Below are 16,478 nucleotides of genomic sequence, written 5' to 3' on the forward strand. Positions count from 1 at the left end.
GCCATTGGTTCTTATTCAATTAGGAAGTATAGTGTGAATTCAATTATGAACACTGACATGTGAAACATTTCATTTACCTCAGTTTGCTCAGTTGTCTTCTTGATTTAATGAATGCCAGCATGAACAATTAATCACTTTTTTCCACAGCGGCTTCCTAGCTAATCTTACTAAAAAGTTAGTGATGCTGTATCTTGGTTTCTTTTTACAGACTTCTTGGTTACACTTTAGGAAATGCTTACAATTTGCTTCTCATATTTGGTACATGGTTATTACATTTTCTATCAAGAACAAAGTGTGGTACACCTAACAATGTATATCGGCTAAAATGTTGTCTAAATTAAATATTGGGAACCCCTTAAAGAGTGATATGTATTAAGTTATGGCAGAGTGGCTGGTAGTGTTACTTGTACTTCAACTAACTATCCTGGATAATCAGATCTGTTGAAAGATCATCAGGCATACATGTTTTACTTTGTTTTTGTAATTTTTCATTTGTTAAATTCAGGGTGAACAGGGACAGACAGGAATCCAAGGACCACCTGGGCTCCCAGGTCCGCCAGGGCCATCAGGACCTCCGGGAGATCAAGGATTGCCTGGAGTTGCTGGAACACCTGTAAGTTAAAATGAAATATAGCCGACACTTCCTTGCAGTGTCGTTTTCACATTCTCTATGATATTTGCAGTCATATTTGCACAAAAGATAATTCCCACTAGTCAGGTTGAGCAACCACCAGCCTTGGATCTTATCAATTTTCTAATTAAATTCAATGATGTATGTCTTACTCCCGATGAAAGGGTTTCATCTGCACCTGTGTGATATTAATTCCATCAAATACATAATAATAGCTGTGTTAAATTCCTTTTCAACATAGGCAAGAGCTCGGGGTGGTCGTTGCAGTTGTTTTGAACCCCCCCATCCCTTACAAAAAGCATTTTGAAAATACAAAAATTACCCATTGGCAAGGGCTTATCTAGCACTTGATGTGTATAATATCTGCAAGGACGTAGGATTTCAATATTCTGTTAGGACAGGGATGCCTTGCATGATCAATAGAATTAGCTTATGCATGCTCAGAGAGCATGGTGAATGTCAGTGATGCAATAGCCTTGTGAAAACAACCAGCATTAGCCTGTTTTTCTTAATCAATTTTTTCACACTTTTGTGGTAACCATGGTATAAGGAACCCTCCTATCAAAGCATGGCCTTTTCTCAGTGATACCCTCCATTAGCAGCTTTCTCCCAAAGAAATAATAAGACATAGCTTTAATGCATTTAGATAAGACTGTCCACACTTGTTCTCAGACTACTCCAAAACAAATATAATAGGGCACATTCACTTACCCTGACACAGTAAGCAAAGGGCAATTTCTACTTTCAATCACCATATCTATATTGAACAATGCTCTGTTTTCTCCCCAGAATTCATTTGTCATTGTGTGTGCAAGCAGATGTTGAATCAGACACAAGTGTGCTGCATCTGATTCTTGCCTACTGTGTATGGCTCTCCTGCGTCTCTATAAATGTAACACAATTGGGACACAATATTTTCAGAGTTTGCCTTGCATCACTTCTGGCATTTGCTTGCGCCAGTCCTGGTGTTCGGTGTGTGAATTACATCCAGTTCTTTGGATGCAAACATGCTGCGTCTACTTATGCAGGGTGTTGAGGGAACCCTGGAGCTACCACCTGGTAATGAGATGACGTTAGCTCCAGGGTTCGCACAGCACAGTGCGTCAGTAGACTCTGAGCGCAACTGTATGACTGCATTTTAAGTGCACAGAGTGCATTTGAAAGCAAGAACCTTTAATGAAAGTAGTTTTAAATGCAACTCACTCCGGGAAAGTGCGCAAATTGCCCACTGCATCTGCACACGTAAATGTGCCCTAATATCTCTAGCCAAATTATAAAATCATGAGTGCATAATTTATAAATGATTTTAAATAATAATTTTAGATTAATTAATTTTGAAATGCTTGAGTTGTTGGTCACATACATAGACTGCCAGTCACTTGGCTCTGAGTGGGCAGTCACTACTAGTAAAGTCATTAAGAGGCCATGGTAATCAAGCTGTACTGCACAAATTAATATGGGCTATGGTTGGAAATATTATTTACTACCTCCCAGAAATACCTTAGATCGTAAGCTTTTGTGAGCAGGGCTCTCTGATCCCATTTCTATTCTGTATCGTTAGACCTTTATTACAAATGAATGTAAAGATCTGCGTTGCTTGCTAGTGACATATAAAAAGATGATGTTGATGGAATTCTGATGTACCATAAAAACACTGGGTTTTGGCATGGCTTTACACAGGGTACTTTGCAGTGAAATGTCTGCATCCTGTCCAGTCGTCATGCAAAGCAGTATTGAAGAAGACTTGGGAAACAAATGGCACATGATGGCGCTTCAAAGCCATTATATCACTAATCTTTCCATTCAGTTATTGAATTAACCCATTATTGGAACTTTAAAAAGCTTATAGTAAAGTGAGTAAATGCTTCATCTTTAGTGTTTTCTCTGTCCCTGGGTTTATCAAGGCTATCGCTATCCAAACATGTGTCAGAGGCTGACACCAATGTTATTTCCTCCACTCCAGACTACTGTTAAATACCAGAGAGAGGAAGTAACACTCTGACTGAAATGATCCCGGTCTCAGCAGAAAACCAGACTAAAAAAAGGCCCTTAAGCACCTTTGATGTTCCGACCCATGTGTTATTCCCAGGGTGAAAGAAATAACTGCACTGGGTCTTAAATATCTGTTTCAGTAACACAGTTGTCTTTCCTCGTACAGGGCAAAGCTGGGGAACCAGGTAAACCTGGAAAAGATGGAAAAGTAAGTATATATTTGTTCCCTGCAGGTCTTATCCACAAGCCTCTAATATACTGCTGAGCACTGTAGTGCCCAGAAACACTTTAAGAAAAGGAGTTGCTCACTAAGCTAAGATTCTTTACTGTAACATAAACTGTAAATCTGGCAAGCCAAGTCCTGTTCCTGTGTCAGTTCCTTGAGACCTGATTTACTTGGCTGTGGTTTAGGATTTAGTTGTTTTATTGTAAGCTCTTTGGGAGAGCTTTGTCCATTAGGCCCCTTAATAAAACAAGTTCATTTTAGTAGAAACTATTAACTAAACTAAGCTCACTGAATGCTTGCATCTTTAAATAACCTAGGAATGTTGTAAGATAAGATTTCAGTTCAACAACTAGCCTATATATTAACCCTATATATTATTTTTATGCCATTGTTTACTTTATGCAATGATCCATTTTTCAGTCCTTAAAGGAACAGTAACATCAAAAAATTAAACTGCTTTCAAGTAATTTAATTTTAATGCACTGTTGCTCTGTACTGGTTGCACAACATTTTTTTTTACTGCATTACTCTTTTTTAGGCTGTTGGACTCTATGGGTGTTTTATCATGGCAAAAAAACTCACTCATCGCTAATAAGCTGCTGTGTAGCGCTGGCAGCAGCCATTTAAATTAAAAAAAAAGAAAAAAAGGTGTAGGCTACATAGCAGATAACAGATACTGTAGAATACAATGAGAGCTTACTCCCATGTTATCTGCAATGTAACCTGTGCCATTTAGTCCTGTTTTAATTCGAATGGCTACACAGCAACTTTCTAAATCAAACACACAAATTTTACCAGTGCAGGGCAACAGTACATTATATTTTAATTTAATTATTTTAATACAATTTCTTTTTGTTAAAAAATGTTGTTCTTAAAGGATAAGTAAGCCTTTTTAAAAAAAAATAAATCCCTAAAACGACTATACAGAGTCACCAAATCATGGTTCTTTCCCTACACTGAATCTGATGTCCTTCCTAAGATAGGAGATGAAACCTGCTGACAAAATCAGTTACTTCCTTATCTAGATGAAGATCCACCCCCTTTAGTATACTGGGCCTTTCTTCTCTTTCAATAGGAAGCCGGTCTAAGTGCAGTCTACTGTGCATGCCTCACTGATTTCCATTGGAGCAAAAGACAGCAAACATTCACAGTACACTAAAGGGGTGGAGCCAAATATTTATCTTAAAAAGGACATCAGGCTCAAAGTAGGGAACTATGTCATTTTGGGGTGTCTTTAGAGTGTAAATCTTTAACTTATTCTTTCAGGCAACTTTTTGTATTTTTATGTAAGGGGTATTGGCAATAACTATAGTGTTTGCTCCAGAAATAGTAACCAGTCACCTGGCAGCATTTACTGTTCTACTGCAGTTAGAATGATGTAAACAAATATTTAATTGGGTGCTAACATTCACTAAGGAAAGCACTCCTATTAGTAACTGGTTGTGTATATGCAATACTTAAGAGGCCAGTGTTTTAAGCATTGGCCCTCACTTACTAAGAGTAAACTATGTGGAAATTTAACAAGCAGCACAGTATATTCCCAGCTGTCCAGTAATAGTGCACTCACTGTAGAATTGCGAGTCCTTGCCAGGCACAAGCAGTGCACTTATATGTGCAAAGTTTGTGGCCCTTTTAAATCACATGTTATATGTGAAGTAGTAACAAAATTACTTACAGAGGCACAATTTGATCAACTGTTATAAATCATTGACAAGTTGCTTCTGCATCATTATTGGCATTATGTGGGCATGGCCTGTGCTTTCTCATTTCCTCCTTTGCATGGTATACAGTTTGTGAAAAAGAAATAGGGTGAAGACACAGCATGCATAGGAAACAGCGCTGTTTGGATCTTTATCTAGTGACACCAGTAATAGTTATTTTAGACATCTAACTGTATCTTTATCACCAACAGAGCTTACCTGGACCTCCAGGACCTAAGGTGGGTAATAATTACATCTCTCTTGTATTGTGAAATGTTCTAGTTTACACACAGACCAATACTGTATATAAGCACATGAGCAATTGCACACAAGCACACATACAGACATTCACATGTGTTCATACACAAACGCACACAGATGAACACACACAAGCCTCTATGTGTGTATTGGGCTTAACGTGATACTGACATTAAAAAAACTACTCTTCAAAATATTAATGTATATAAAAAGTTACCTATAGGTTTGCTTTTGTAAGAAAACCTATAGGTAACTTTTTGCCAGCCTGACTGTCCCTTCTCAGCCTGTCAGTTATAGCTTCTAATGCTAACAGACTCCTGCTGCACAATTATGGCAGCCCCCTCATATTGAAATATAGGGGATCAGGTAATATCATAGCACTAGGCAAATACTTTTAAGATAAATTATAAATAGCATGCAAAGACAGTATTATGATGAATGTAAGAAAATTTAGATTCTGGTGTCAGTATCTCTTTAAGAAGAAAATATCTAAATTATGTAGTAACTGGCGTCTACATGCCAGTTATTATCATCTTTCTATCAATATCGACATTGCAGCAGATTTATTTGTGGTTGCAGTTCACTGACTGAATTTCTTCAATGGGATATTTAGTTGCCAGAGATCTTATAAATAACTTCATAACCATAAGCCAAGAGCTGCCAAGTCGTATAGGGGCTTATTTACTTTAAACCTGAAAACCTGTTGTTGCTAGTGATTTGAATAGCAAATAACACATCCCCACGAAGCAGATTGTTAGCTTGTATATTAGCGCAGGCTGCCAAGTCGTCTGTACGCTTAAAAAATCCTCTAATTGTGCCTGCATCCGGAACCAGGGAATCCGTCCTGTTGCAGGCACACTTAAAGGAAAAGTAAAACTAAATTTAAAAAAGCTATTCTACCCTGCACCAATAACTGCCCTATCCTGCAAACTACTTAGTATTTTAAATGCTTTAATAGAAAATACCTTCTAAAACTTGGCTTCCTGTCGATTGAACTACGGCGATAAGGCGAAGTAAGGAGCTGCATCCACTATGCGACGATCGATTGATCGAGCCTAGCCTTCTTTCTGTATAGGAAGGAGTCAGGCTAGGCTCGATCAATCGATAGTCGCATAGTGGATGCAGCTCCTTCCTTTGCCGTATCGCCATAGTTCAATTGACAGGAAGCCAAGTTTTAGCAGGTATTTTCTATTAAAGCATTTAAAATACTAAGTGGTTTGCAGGGCAGTTATTGGTGCAGGGTAGAATAGCTTTTTTACTTAAAAAATGTTAGTGTTACTTTTCCTTTAACCTTGTGCGGTCTTATTCATCGCTCTCTGCAGAACTATAAAGGTGGCCATACACGGGCCAATTCTACCTGCTGATATCGGTCCCTTAGACCTATTCAGCAGCTTATCAGCCTGTGTATGGGCACTAACGATGGGCCTGACCGACCGACATCTGGCCTGAAATTGGCCAGATCTCAATTGGGCAGGTTTAAAAATCGGGGACCGCATTGGCTTGTTGATGTGGTCCCCGAACCGATAGACACATATACCTGTTGTAGGTGGGGATATCTGGAGAAGATCCGCTCACTTGGCGACCTTAGAATGTGTGGCCATCTATGGGCTGGAACCAAAATATTGGGTCCCCATGCTGTTTATGGTGACTTAATTCAGTTAAGTAAAATGTCCTGCTATAGTATACAGCAGTAATTAAAATAAGGCACATACAAATTCTAACTAATTATTCATTCAGAAAACAGTCCCCAAGATTTGTTTCTATATAATAGTATTTTTGTTGCCAAAAAAGTCTAGTAGTTTAGCTATAGTTGTGGGATGAATAACTACTTTAAATGTCAAAAAGTTATTTTCACTTTATGGCGCTATTGATCCTTTAATGAACAAGACTGAGTGCATTTTCTCAAAAAGAGTCATTTTTTCCTTCACTGGAAATTTAACAGTAACTTGAGTCTTTGGACATCTTATTGTAGAGCTCCAAGTGTTCCAACTGCCAGCTCAGTTCTAAGCTTGCGATGAGCAAATACGTACAAATCTGCTTCTTTTTTATTGAAAAGAGATGATATAAAAATTGTGAATTTTCTGAAGTTGTTCAATTACTGGAATTTGGAAATTTTGCATTTAATTAATGTATTTAGATAAAAATGAGATTTCTCTACTTTTAGCCCCAAAATGGTAAGTGCCACTATTTGCCAATATGACCCCTTATTTTTTTTATAAAGGAACCAATATCACACAATTACATTCACAGTTGTAGTTCATCCACTGGTTATTTTTTTTGTAGGGAGAGCCAGGAGCTTCAGGCACCCCAGGAAAAAAGGTAAAAACAATAATCATTTTGTATCGTTGGGACTCTGCAAACCTTTTATAAAGCATATTTATTTACTTACATCTATATATAAATATATATATATATTATTCTTTAAGGTTAACCATTATATAAAGGAATCCATACTGTTTTTTTCATAATGGTTTCTTTATAAAACTACCTTCACTATTGAATGAATTAGATGCAGTTATATTTGCTACTGTACAAATCCAAATCATAGAAGTTGAAGAATATTAAATATTTGTGTCTCCTGGAATTTATTGTATGATTGTTTGGCAAAGCAGTTGACCCCAGCAATGAAGACAGGGGTTATTAGATACTTGGGTGCACCTGCAGGTCACACTGAGGCATCACTTGAAATATCAGTGAGGTCAATAAAAGTCACAGTAGAGTGAAAGAAAGAAACTGTGGATTAATATGTGTCACTGGTTGCCATACCACTTTTTAGGAGGTGGATGAGGAGATGCAGAAATAAGAGGCGGTACAGCTCCTCCTAATTTCCCTTTACATGTGCTCATTGGGCAGTCCAGTCAGTCAGACTAAGCCTTGGCTTGCCAGTTAACACCTACAAGTTTCACTTAGAGCATTATCCCCTTCAGTTCTTTGATAGCCACTAATTTTATCCTTTTATTTATTAGGAGGTGGGCATAATATTGCATAATGAAGTCGGAATATTTTTTGTTTTGTTTTTGATCTTAAGGGTAGGAGTGGTAGCTACTTTCAATTTCATAATAAACCAGTTATGAAGGGATGTCATAATGTCTTTATAAATCTATACATACTTTTAGATGGAATGCTGTCACCTTTTTAATGTTGCTATTTCTAAATGTCTGTATTTTTGTGATTCTTTGTTTTGGCTTTTAATAGTGTTTGTGCTTATTTTACTTATAAAATTGCAAGTAATTTTCAAGATGGTTAGGATGGTTAAGAAATTAGCTGAGAACACCCTTAGCCAAATGGTACACTAGACCCCCTAAAACCGCATTGATGCAACTGAGCATACAGGTGGATTTTGTCCCAGTTGTTCTTGGGCTAAAATCTGCCTGTTAACTCTCATGTAAGGTAAATGCAGTTGGCGGTAAAGTCAATGGTAGACAGCATGGGATGGCTTCTTCATTAGTGCATTTATGCCTGGTGTGTTATTATCCTTAAAATAGCTGGCTAGAGAAGCTGTGCAATTGGCCACACATGGTTAGTAAAGGTGCATTGATGTAACCTTCCTACATGCTACTGTATATGATTATGAGACTCCAGTCCCAGGCTTGCTCAGTGATCAGTCATTGGTAAACTTGATTTCTATTCTCACAGGTTTACATTTATAAATCCCTGATTGGAGTATGCCGTGTGCCATGGATTTCCCAGGAGTATGTCTGTTTTTAATGTACTGTCCTGATATCCCAAGACATCTTGACCAAGACTAAATAATCCCAGTTTCTGCAAATTGATGGTACAGTGATAAAAAGAGCATTTGAACAACCAATTAGTGAGAAAGTCATTAAGGACAAAGTCACATATGTGACATTCTCATTCTCTTTACCTTCTTCTTTCTGTCAGAAAACATTATACTTTGATAGGACAGAGTAGATAATGTACATTCCCTCTCATACTTCGATGCAGTTTGCAGTTTGTGCATAATGCATAATGCATAATTCAATGCAGTTTGTGCATAAAAAACAGTGTTTGAGCAGTAAATTGTGCTGCGCTGTGCACACCAAAAGGCCTGTTCAGCCTAGTAAAAAATGCAAATAGCACTGTACCATCAACAGACTAGAACATTTAATGGGGGGGGGGGCATTCAGTACTGTGTACTATGCCCTAAGCATTTTATGCAGGGATATATTTGCTATTGCATGATGGGGCGGCTCATTGTGCCATTTGATACTGCAGGCCACTGTGCCTTATTATAGTGGGGTCATTGGGGGTTAATGGTGGCAGAGGTCACATGGTGGTGACTGGGCAGATCATGTACAAAGCATCCAGTGAGTGCGGCTACAAAAGTAGGTTTGATCTATTGACATATTCAGCAATTTTTTCCCCTTGCGCTAACCAAGTTGTGATCTACCAAATAATGCTTTGAAGTTGGCTGAGAAGAAACAAAGGGGTTAATATGAAGATATACGTGAAGTAATTTGTTTTCTTGTGCCTTCAAGTAATTAAGGCTTATAATACTTTTCATTTATACATTAAAATTTACCAGTGCCATTTTCTGTGGTTTGATTTATTGTCTTGTGCTCATTAGCCAGCCATGCGTGTAGTTTATCTTCCTTTCTATTTGAAGTTGTGATTGCCAAATGGCATCGGCACAATGAAGTGGAAAATAATTCTTGCATGTGACCTTGTTGTGCTGACTTGTGCATATAAACATCAGCAAACTGCTAATCAAATGTAAAAGAAACGGGATACTTTGTATTAAGCAAAAGATTTTTTTTGTGCCAGTTGTGCCTTTAGAATCATAGACAGATCATTAAATACATTACACATATGGAGTTTTCTTGTATTATCAGATGAAAATGAGAGAAAGTAAAACAGAAAATGAACCACATTAGAATACTGAATGTGTGCTCATGGTTTATTTATGTACTCTATTCAATAGCCTGATTTGTTTATTTAATGGCAAACCCCAGAGGCATTATAATTTATTCTGCAAGTAAAATAGGGTTGGACTGTCAGAAACTAACTGCCTGTTGGTACTTGTAGACCCCCAAACTCCCAAATTCAATGCAGACCAAACTGTCATTGTAACACATGGCTTGTAGGCAGGCAGAAGGCTTCAATTAGGAGGAGCTAGAGATGTAACAAGATGTATACTTTAAAAACAGATCTAGGTTTTGAGTGTGTAAAATATTCAAAACATATATCATTTTATACCTGGTAGAATTATGACTTGTATTTTTATAGTGTCAGCTTTAGGGCATGTTTTTATGGGAGGAAGGAGGTAAATTACTATATCCTTTTGTCTATCTCTCTGGCTACCCACTGCTACCAAGTTTTTTATTGCTTTGCTTTTTATCCTTTTAAGACCTATATCAATATTCTCATTACTGTTGTTATTTTTATAAGCACAGCTAATCTGCAATATCTTTAATAGACAAACCACAAATAACTTTCCAATATTATCAAACTAATAATGCACCAATACTAGGAGACAATATATTGCCTAGTCCTGACCACATTAACACCTATGGTTATTATGCATCACTTTAGTATACCACCAAAAAGGAAATCCTTGGTATTGGTAGTTGTACGTGATCAGATTTCATTCCCTGTTTTAGTATAGCATGTGTCTGCTGAGCAGCCATAGTATTAGTATTATATCAATGTTGGAGTTTAGGGTTTTTTTTATTTGAGTTTTTTAGCACTACAACTCAGCACATTTTGAATTATGGTTCAAAAACTCAAATGCCTAATATTTATTGAAAACTCAAATGCAAAATTGTCTAAAAGCTTGGGAGTTCCTGTAGTCAATGAGAGTTGTTCTAGGCAAAGTCAAGACATTTGAGATTTTTGAGTTTTATAAGTAAGCATTCGAAGTGTGAGTTTTTTTAAATTAAAAAAAGCATCTCAAATTCACAAACTCAAACACTGATAAGTGTCCACTCGTGTGCTGCAAATGGTCAACATAGTGATGCATAGATATACCATTTATATACCAGCCTAATCTGCTATTGGAGTACCATCTTACATTGCCTTTACATAAAGCATAACACTCCAAGTAGAACCAGGCATACTAGGTAAAAGATGGTTTTGTCTTTAAGAAATATGTAATTACCCATAGAACCTACTGAAGCTTACATTCAAACAACAGAGCAATACATGCAACTTTCTAATTGGTTGCTAGAACTAGAGCAAAGTTTGTACCTGTTGATAATAATTACCTGTATAAAAGAAATAAAGCAAATATAACATTATATTCTCACCTTTCACTATTATATATTTGCATATTTACACTCACTGCCTTAGTAGGAATTAATCACTCATAATATTTGCTGCTTTATATTGTATAGTGACTCCATGGTGATTTTGGTTGCTCCTTGCATTGCTATGCTTCAGTCTCTAAGCACGAGTCTCTGTCTTTTTTTCTTTCTTTTATTTCTTCTCCTTGGAAGGGGGAAGTGGGCGAATCTGGCTTACTGGGGGCGCCTGGACTTCCAGGAGTTGCAGGTGCAAAGGTAGTAATGAAAGCAAGTGTGCTTATAGCTCCGTTGAGCAGAGTATTCCACTGACTTCCTGAAAGTACAATAAACCTCTGTTTTGCTTTTTTTATGGACAACGATGAAATAGTAATTTTACTCAAGAATTTAAACAGTGTTCTTAAAGATTTTAGAAAAGTTTTTTTGAAGTTTTTGCTATCTTCGTTCATTTTCAGAGCAGATAATGTTGTTAGAGCTATTGTGATAATCTTGCCTTTATTGTGTTTTACACTGTAACTCTTTTAACTCCACTCCTGCTATTGGTACAGTGTGACACAATTAGATGCCCAAAACATATATATACATATATCATACAATCTAAAATACATTACAAAAAAATTATTAGTCCATGTGCTTGAGTTTTAAAGGAGAAGGAAAGGCTAAGTCACTTGGGGGTGCCAAAATGTTAGGCACCCCCAAGTGACTATAATCGCTTACCTTGTTCCCTGGGCTGGTGCCCCTGTTGGGAGAAAACCGCACCAGCCTGGGGTACCTGCAGCGTGTGCTTACTTCATCTGCGTTTCTACTGCGGCGAAATCCCTGGGCCGGTGCATGCGCAGTAGAGTGAAAGCCGACTTTGTTGTTAAAGTTCGGCTTCTCACTCTACTGCGCATGCACAGACCACCAACGCGGAAGGAGGAAGCGCTCGCTGCTACCCTGGGCTGGTGCGGTTCTCTCTTAACAGGGGCACCAGCCCGGGGTACAAGGTAAGCGATTAAAGTCACTTGGGGGTGCCTAACATTTTGGCACAATGGTGAACAAATTTCGACTACAGGGCTGATTTATCAATGTTAAGATTCAAATTTTTTCTGTGATTTGAAATTTTTTTTTTTTGCCTTTGCTTGTTTCCAAAACACAAATGTTGGATATTTCAATTTGAGTTTATAAAATTTTTGTTGAGAGTTTGTAGAACCAGTGAAAATGCCAAGAATATTAATTCAATGCATTCAAGTTTTTTTTTTCCAAAGTTTTATTGGATTAACTTTTTAATATAGTACATTTTTTAATAATTAAGCAAATATTCCAGTTTAGTAAAATATCGAGTTTATTTGATTTGAAAAAACTTACAGATTTGAAAATTGATCATTCTTTACATAAACATCTGTAAGTACTGTACATCAAATCATAGGTCTAATTGAAATACCAACTACTGGGAGGGAGCTATCAAGCATTATAGATTATAGATTATTTTTGTAGATTGCTATTTTGTTATTTTTCACTGCTGACAGTTTTTTTTTATTCTTTTTCCTTTCCTTTGCCTACTGTCTTTTTTATTCTTTATTTTTGGATGATAAAGGGTGATAAAGGAGAAGAAGGGATGAAGGTAAGCTTAATTTTATTGCATTTATACTGTAGGTTTGTAGTTGTAGTTTCATATAATTACAGGGGGCTATAAGAATATTTTTGGGTGTCCCATTTATCCTACTGTTCTCCCATAGAATAGCCTTGGCCTAGATAATCATGTATATTTCACCGAGATCCATGCCTCTCGTCACTCATTGGGAACATGACCCCTGCACAAGGAATCTGCTTACTAATGTTTGGAAATCCCTCACCACACATTGCAGCAGATTGTCCAAGGAGACTATTCTCACCATTCTCAGGTTTACTAAAGGGCCAGTAAATAAACAGACAATATGTCAACATCTGTACTGATGGCAAATTTACCCGCATGTTTTTGGCATTGGATATTATGATCGTATTATTAAGAATATTATGACAGTATTGTGATGGTAAACTATATTATTTTTTCAAGCTATTTTGTGCTATTTTTTATTTATACCTATAAGGTGGAGAATTGGGGACTTTTTGTGTAAAAGGGTTTTTTTGCTCCTCGGTAAAGATGGAAACTTGTGTTATGTGGCACATTGTTTGGCTTATAGTTACCGTAAAGTTATTGCAGAAATTTAGCATTATTTACTAAGCAGGAAAATCCTTTTTTGAGACTTATCTGCCAACATTTCTGGCATATGTTCTTATTGCATTTAGAATTCAGACCCCCAAAATCATGGTGTCATTTGCACATTTCTGCAAAACATTAACAATATGGAGTCACAAGTTCAAATATTCTACAGTGAAATCATTAAAAAAACAACTATTCTAAAAGTGTCAACCAATTGATTTAGTGGGGCCTTGTTAATTGTGGCTAATTAGGGCAAAAACAGGAAGGTTGATTTAGTTTGTTACAGCATTTTCATGACAAATGATTTATTGAAGAAGCAGAATTACTTCTCACCTATGGCTCTACTACAGGATGTGTCTGTAGGAATTCTTTGAGGGTCATATTTTCTGTCTGTAGTAATGTAAAAAGCTCATCAGCAGGGCTATAAGATTTGGAAGCAGACACCCTGTAGCCAACTTCCTGGATTATGGAACATGTTGTTTTCTATTCAGAACTAAACTATTAACAAAGGATGGGAAGTTTCTAAAAAATGGAATGTATCTTTTTTTTTTTTTAACTGGTCTAGGGGCCACCATTTACAGTATTAAACCTGACAAACCTAGCCAAAAGGAAATAAGTAGCTGGACTAAGAGATGGGCATTTATCTTTAACCCTACAAGCACCTTCTCATTTGATTTTAAGCATAATAACAGTCCTGTGTTGCCTTATAATAAAACGTAGCCTGTTCTTGATGGTAACTAAGCTGCATGAATCCACACTGGTGGCATAACAACCCTATTGGGTTTATTTAATGTTTAAATGATTTTTAGTAGATTTAATTTTAATTTGTTACAAATTTGTTATTCTAATTTGTTACAAATTCTAATTTGTAAGTACCTATTGGGTTTATTGATCTGCACTTTACTTGAAAATAACTTGGACAGGTGATTCCAACCTGCATCCATGCTTGTGTAAGGGATGCCAAAGAGTTGATAATTAATTAAATGCATAAATATTTGCTCCTCATCCCTGTATTCTAAAGCAATCTGCATTTGAATTTGCAACCTGTGCTGTGCTTGTTTGGCAAAACTGTAGAGCCCAATACTAAAAAATGAACTTGAAAATAACTTGGACAGGTGATTCCAACCTGCATCCATGCTTTGGCTAGCATTGCAAATTAGCAACCTTGCAAAAAGGCTCCATCAGTATTATTTTTATTGTTTGCAATCAGTCTGCAACAATAATAAACATAATAAACAATGACGTGCGCATTGTGGGCTAACATTCTAAGGCAGCAGTTCTCAACCTGTGGGTCGGGACCCCTTTGGGGGTCGAACAATGCTTTTACGGGGGTCACCTAAGACCATGGGAAAACACATATTTCCGATGGTCTTAGGAATAATTTTATGGATGGGGGTCACCACAACATGAGGAACTGTATTAAAGGGTCGCGGCATTAGGAAGGTTGAGAACCACTGTTCTAAGGAATACTGGTGTAAGGGATGCCAAAGAGTTGATAATTAATTAAATGCATAAATATTTGCTCCTCATCCCTGTATTCTAAAGCAATCTGCATTTGAATTTGCAACCTGTGCTGTGCTTGTTTGGCAAAACTGTAGAGCCCAATACTAAAAAATGAACTTGAAAATAACTTGGACAGGTGATTCCAACCTGCATCCATGCTTTGGCTAGCATTGCAAATTAGCAACCTTGCAAAAAGGCTCCATCAGTATTATTTTTATTGTTTGCAATCAGTCTGCAACAATAATAAACATAATAAACAATGACGTGCGCATTGTGGGCTAACATTCTAAGGCAGCAGTTCTCAACCTGTGGGTCGGGACCCCTTTGGGGGTCGAACAATGCTTTTACGGGGGTCACCTAAGACCATGGGAAAACACATATTTCCGATGGTCTTAGGAATAATTTAATGGTTGGGGGTCACCACAACATGAGGAACTGTATTAAAGGGTCGCGGCATTAGGAAGGTTGAGAACCACTGTTCTAAGGAATACTGGTGTAAGGGATGCCAAAGAGTTGATAATTAATTAAATGCATAAATATTTGCTCCTCATCCCTGTATTCTAAAGCAATCTGCATTTGAATTTGCAACCTGTGCTGTGCTTGTTTGGCAAAACTGTAGAGCCCACTAAAAAATGAATTTTAATACATTGGTTTGATCATACATTCAGCCACTGCTTTCCTTATAGAATAAGCCATTATGGCTAACACTGTGTGTATAGTAGCTAGAATGCATGCATATAGTACACTTTTATAGTGCATTTATTTAATCTATCACATCCATATTAATGAAGGTAAATCTTCTGTGGAATTAAGTCATTGGTATATGATAGCATATATGAGCTAAAGCACTAGATACTTTGAATTTATACATATCGCCTTAAATATTTTGCCCTTAAAAATTCAAGTTACTTAGCCAGGAAAGGCAGGCACTGTTACAGAGAGAACACCACTGTCTAAAGGAGCTCAGGCAAGGGGCGTTTTTTAAAAACTGGTTATATTACCAGCTAATTCAGGACGTCCGAACCATGCATGATTAGAGGCAGGTTTCGGGTTTCTCTTTTAAAGCCTGGAAGCATATTAAAACTGCTCCAAGCACTATAGGTCATGGGTTGAGAGTAATTCAGTCCGCAGGTGTAGGACTTGGTGATGTATATAAATACAATACAAATCTTAAAGTATCATACTGCCCTCTGCTGTATGAAGAATGTAATATACATTTGTACATGAAGATGGTCAAAATCTCAAACTAGACCTCAGTGGCCACATACAAGATAGTAAATAATCATTTAAACCCTATATTTATTTAATCCAGTTAATACAAAGGAATATCAAATGTTGACACTGAAATATTTTCATTGTTTTATGAAAAGTATATGCTCATTTTGAATTTGATGCCAGAACCACATTGCAAATAGCAAGTATAATGCTAAAAAAAGCATCTTAGACAGGGGCACTGAAACTTGTCTCAGGTGGCAAAAAGCTACTCCTGGTAACTTTAAGAGCCAAATTTCCATTATTGAAAAAGGAAATTCGGCTCTGCTATACTAGCGATGCGCCCCCCCCCCAACCCCATCTGGTACTGTAAAGGTAAGAGTAGGGGCCCGAAGGGGGGAAAGGGTGAAAAACACCCCTGGTCCTAGATAGATTGGGAGGGGTACGAAACTCTGCGCCTGTGCCTGATAGGACAGCAACACTTCCCTATAGAACTTTTAACCAAATCTCTAGCATTAGCATTTCATTGTATGCT

At 37.2% G+C, this 16,478-nt stretch overlaps 1 protein-coding gene across 33 annotated transcripts in view; it reads left to right on the plus strand.

Moving 5' to 3' along the window:
• col13a1 (collagen, type XIII, alpha 1) overlaps positions 1-16,478 on the plus strand; it is a 201,571-nt gene that overhangs the window by 130,186 nt on the left and 54,907 nt on the right. For 29 of the 33 annotated variants that reach the window (XM_031905313.1, XM_031905314.1, XM_031905320.1 and 26 more), the window contains 6 exons: positions 506-613; positions 2,790-2,831; positions 4,762-4,788; positions 7,091-7,126; positions 11,242-11,304; positions 12,623-12,649. In XM_031905313.1, the coding sequence (XP_031761173.1) occupies positions 506-613; positions 2,790-2,831; positions 4,762-4,788; positions 7,091-7,126; positions 11,242-11,304; positions 12,623-12,649 (303 nt within the window). The remainder of the gene's footprint in view (positions 1-505; positions 614-2,789; positions 2,832-4,761; positions 4,789-7,090; positions 7,127-11,241; positions 11,305-12,622; positions 12,650-16,478) is intronic. The other 4 variants (XM_031905321.1, XM_031905331.1, XM_031905336.1 and 1 more) reach the window with 2 other exon arrangements.

This window comes from Xenopus tropicalis, chromosome 7 (assembly GCF_000004195.4).
Source record: "Xenopus tropicalis strain Nigerian chromosome 7, UCB_Xtro_10.0, whole genome shotgun sequence".
Taxonomy (NCBI): domain Eukaryota; kingdom Metazoa; phylum Chordata; class Amphibia; order Anura; family Pipidae; genus Xenopus; species Xenopus tropicalis.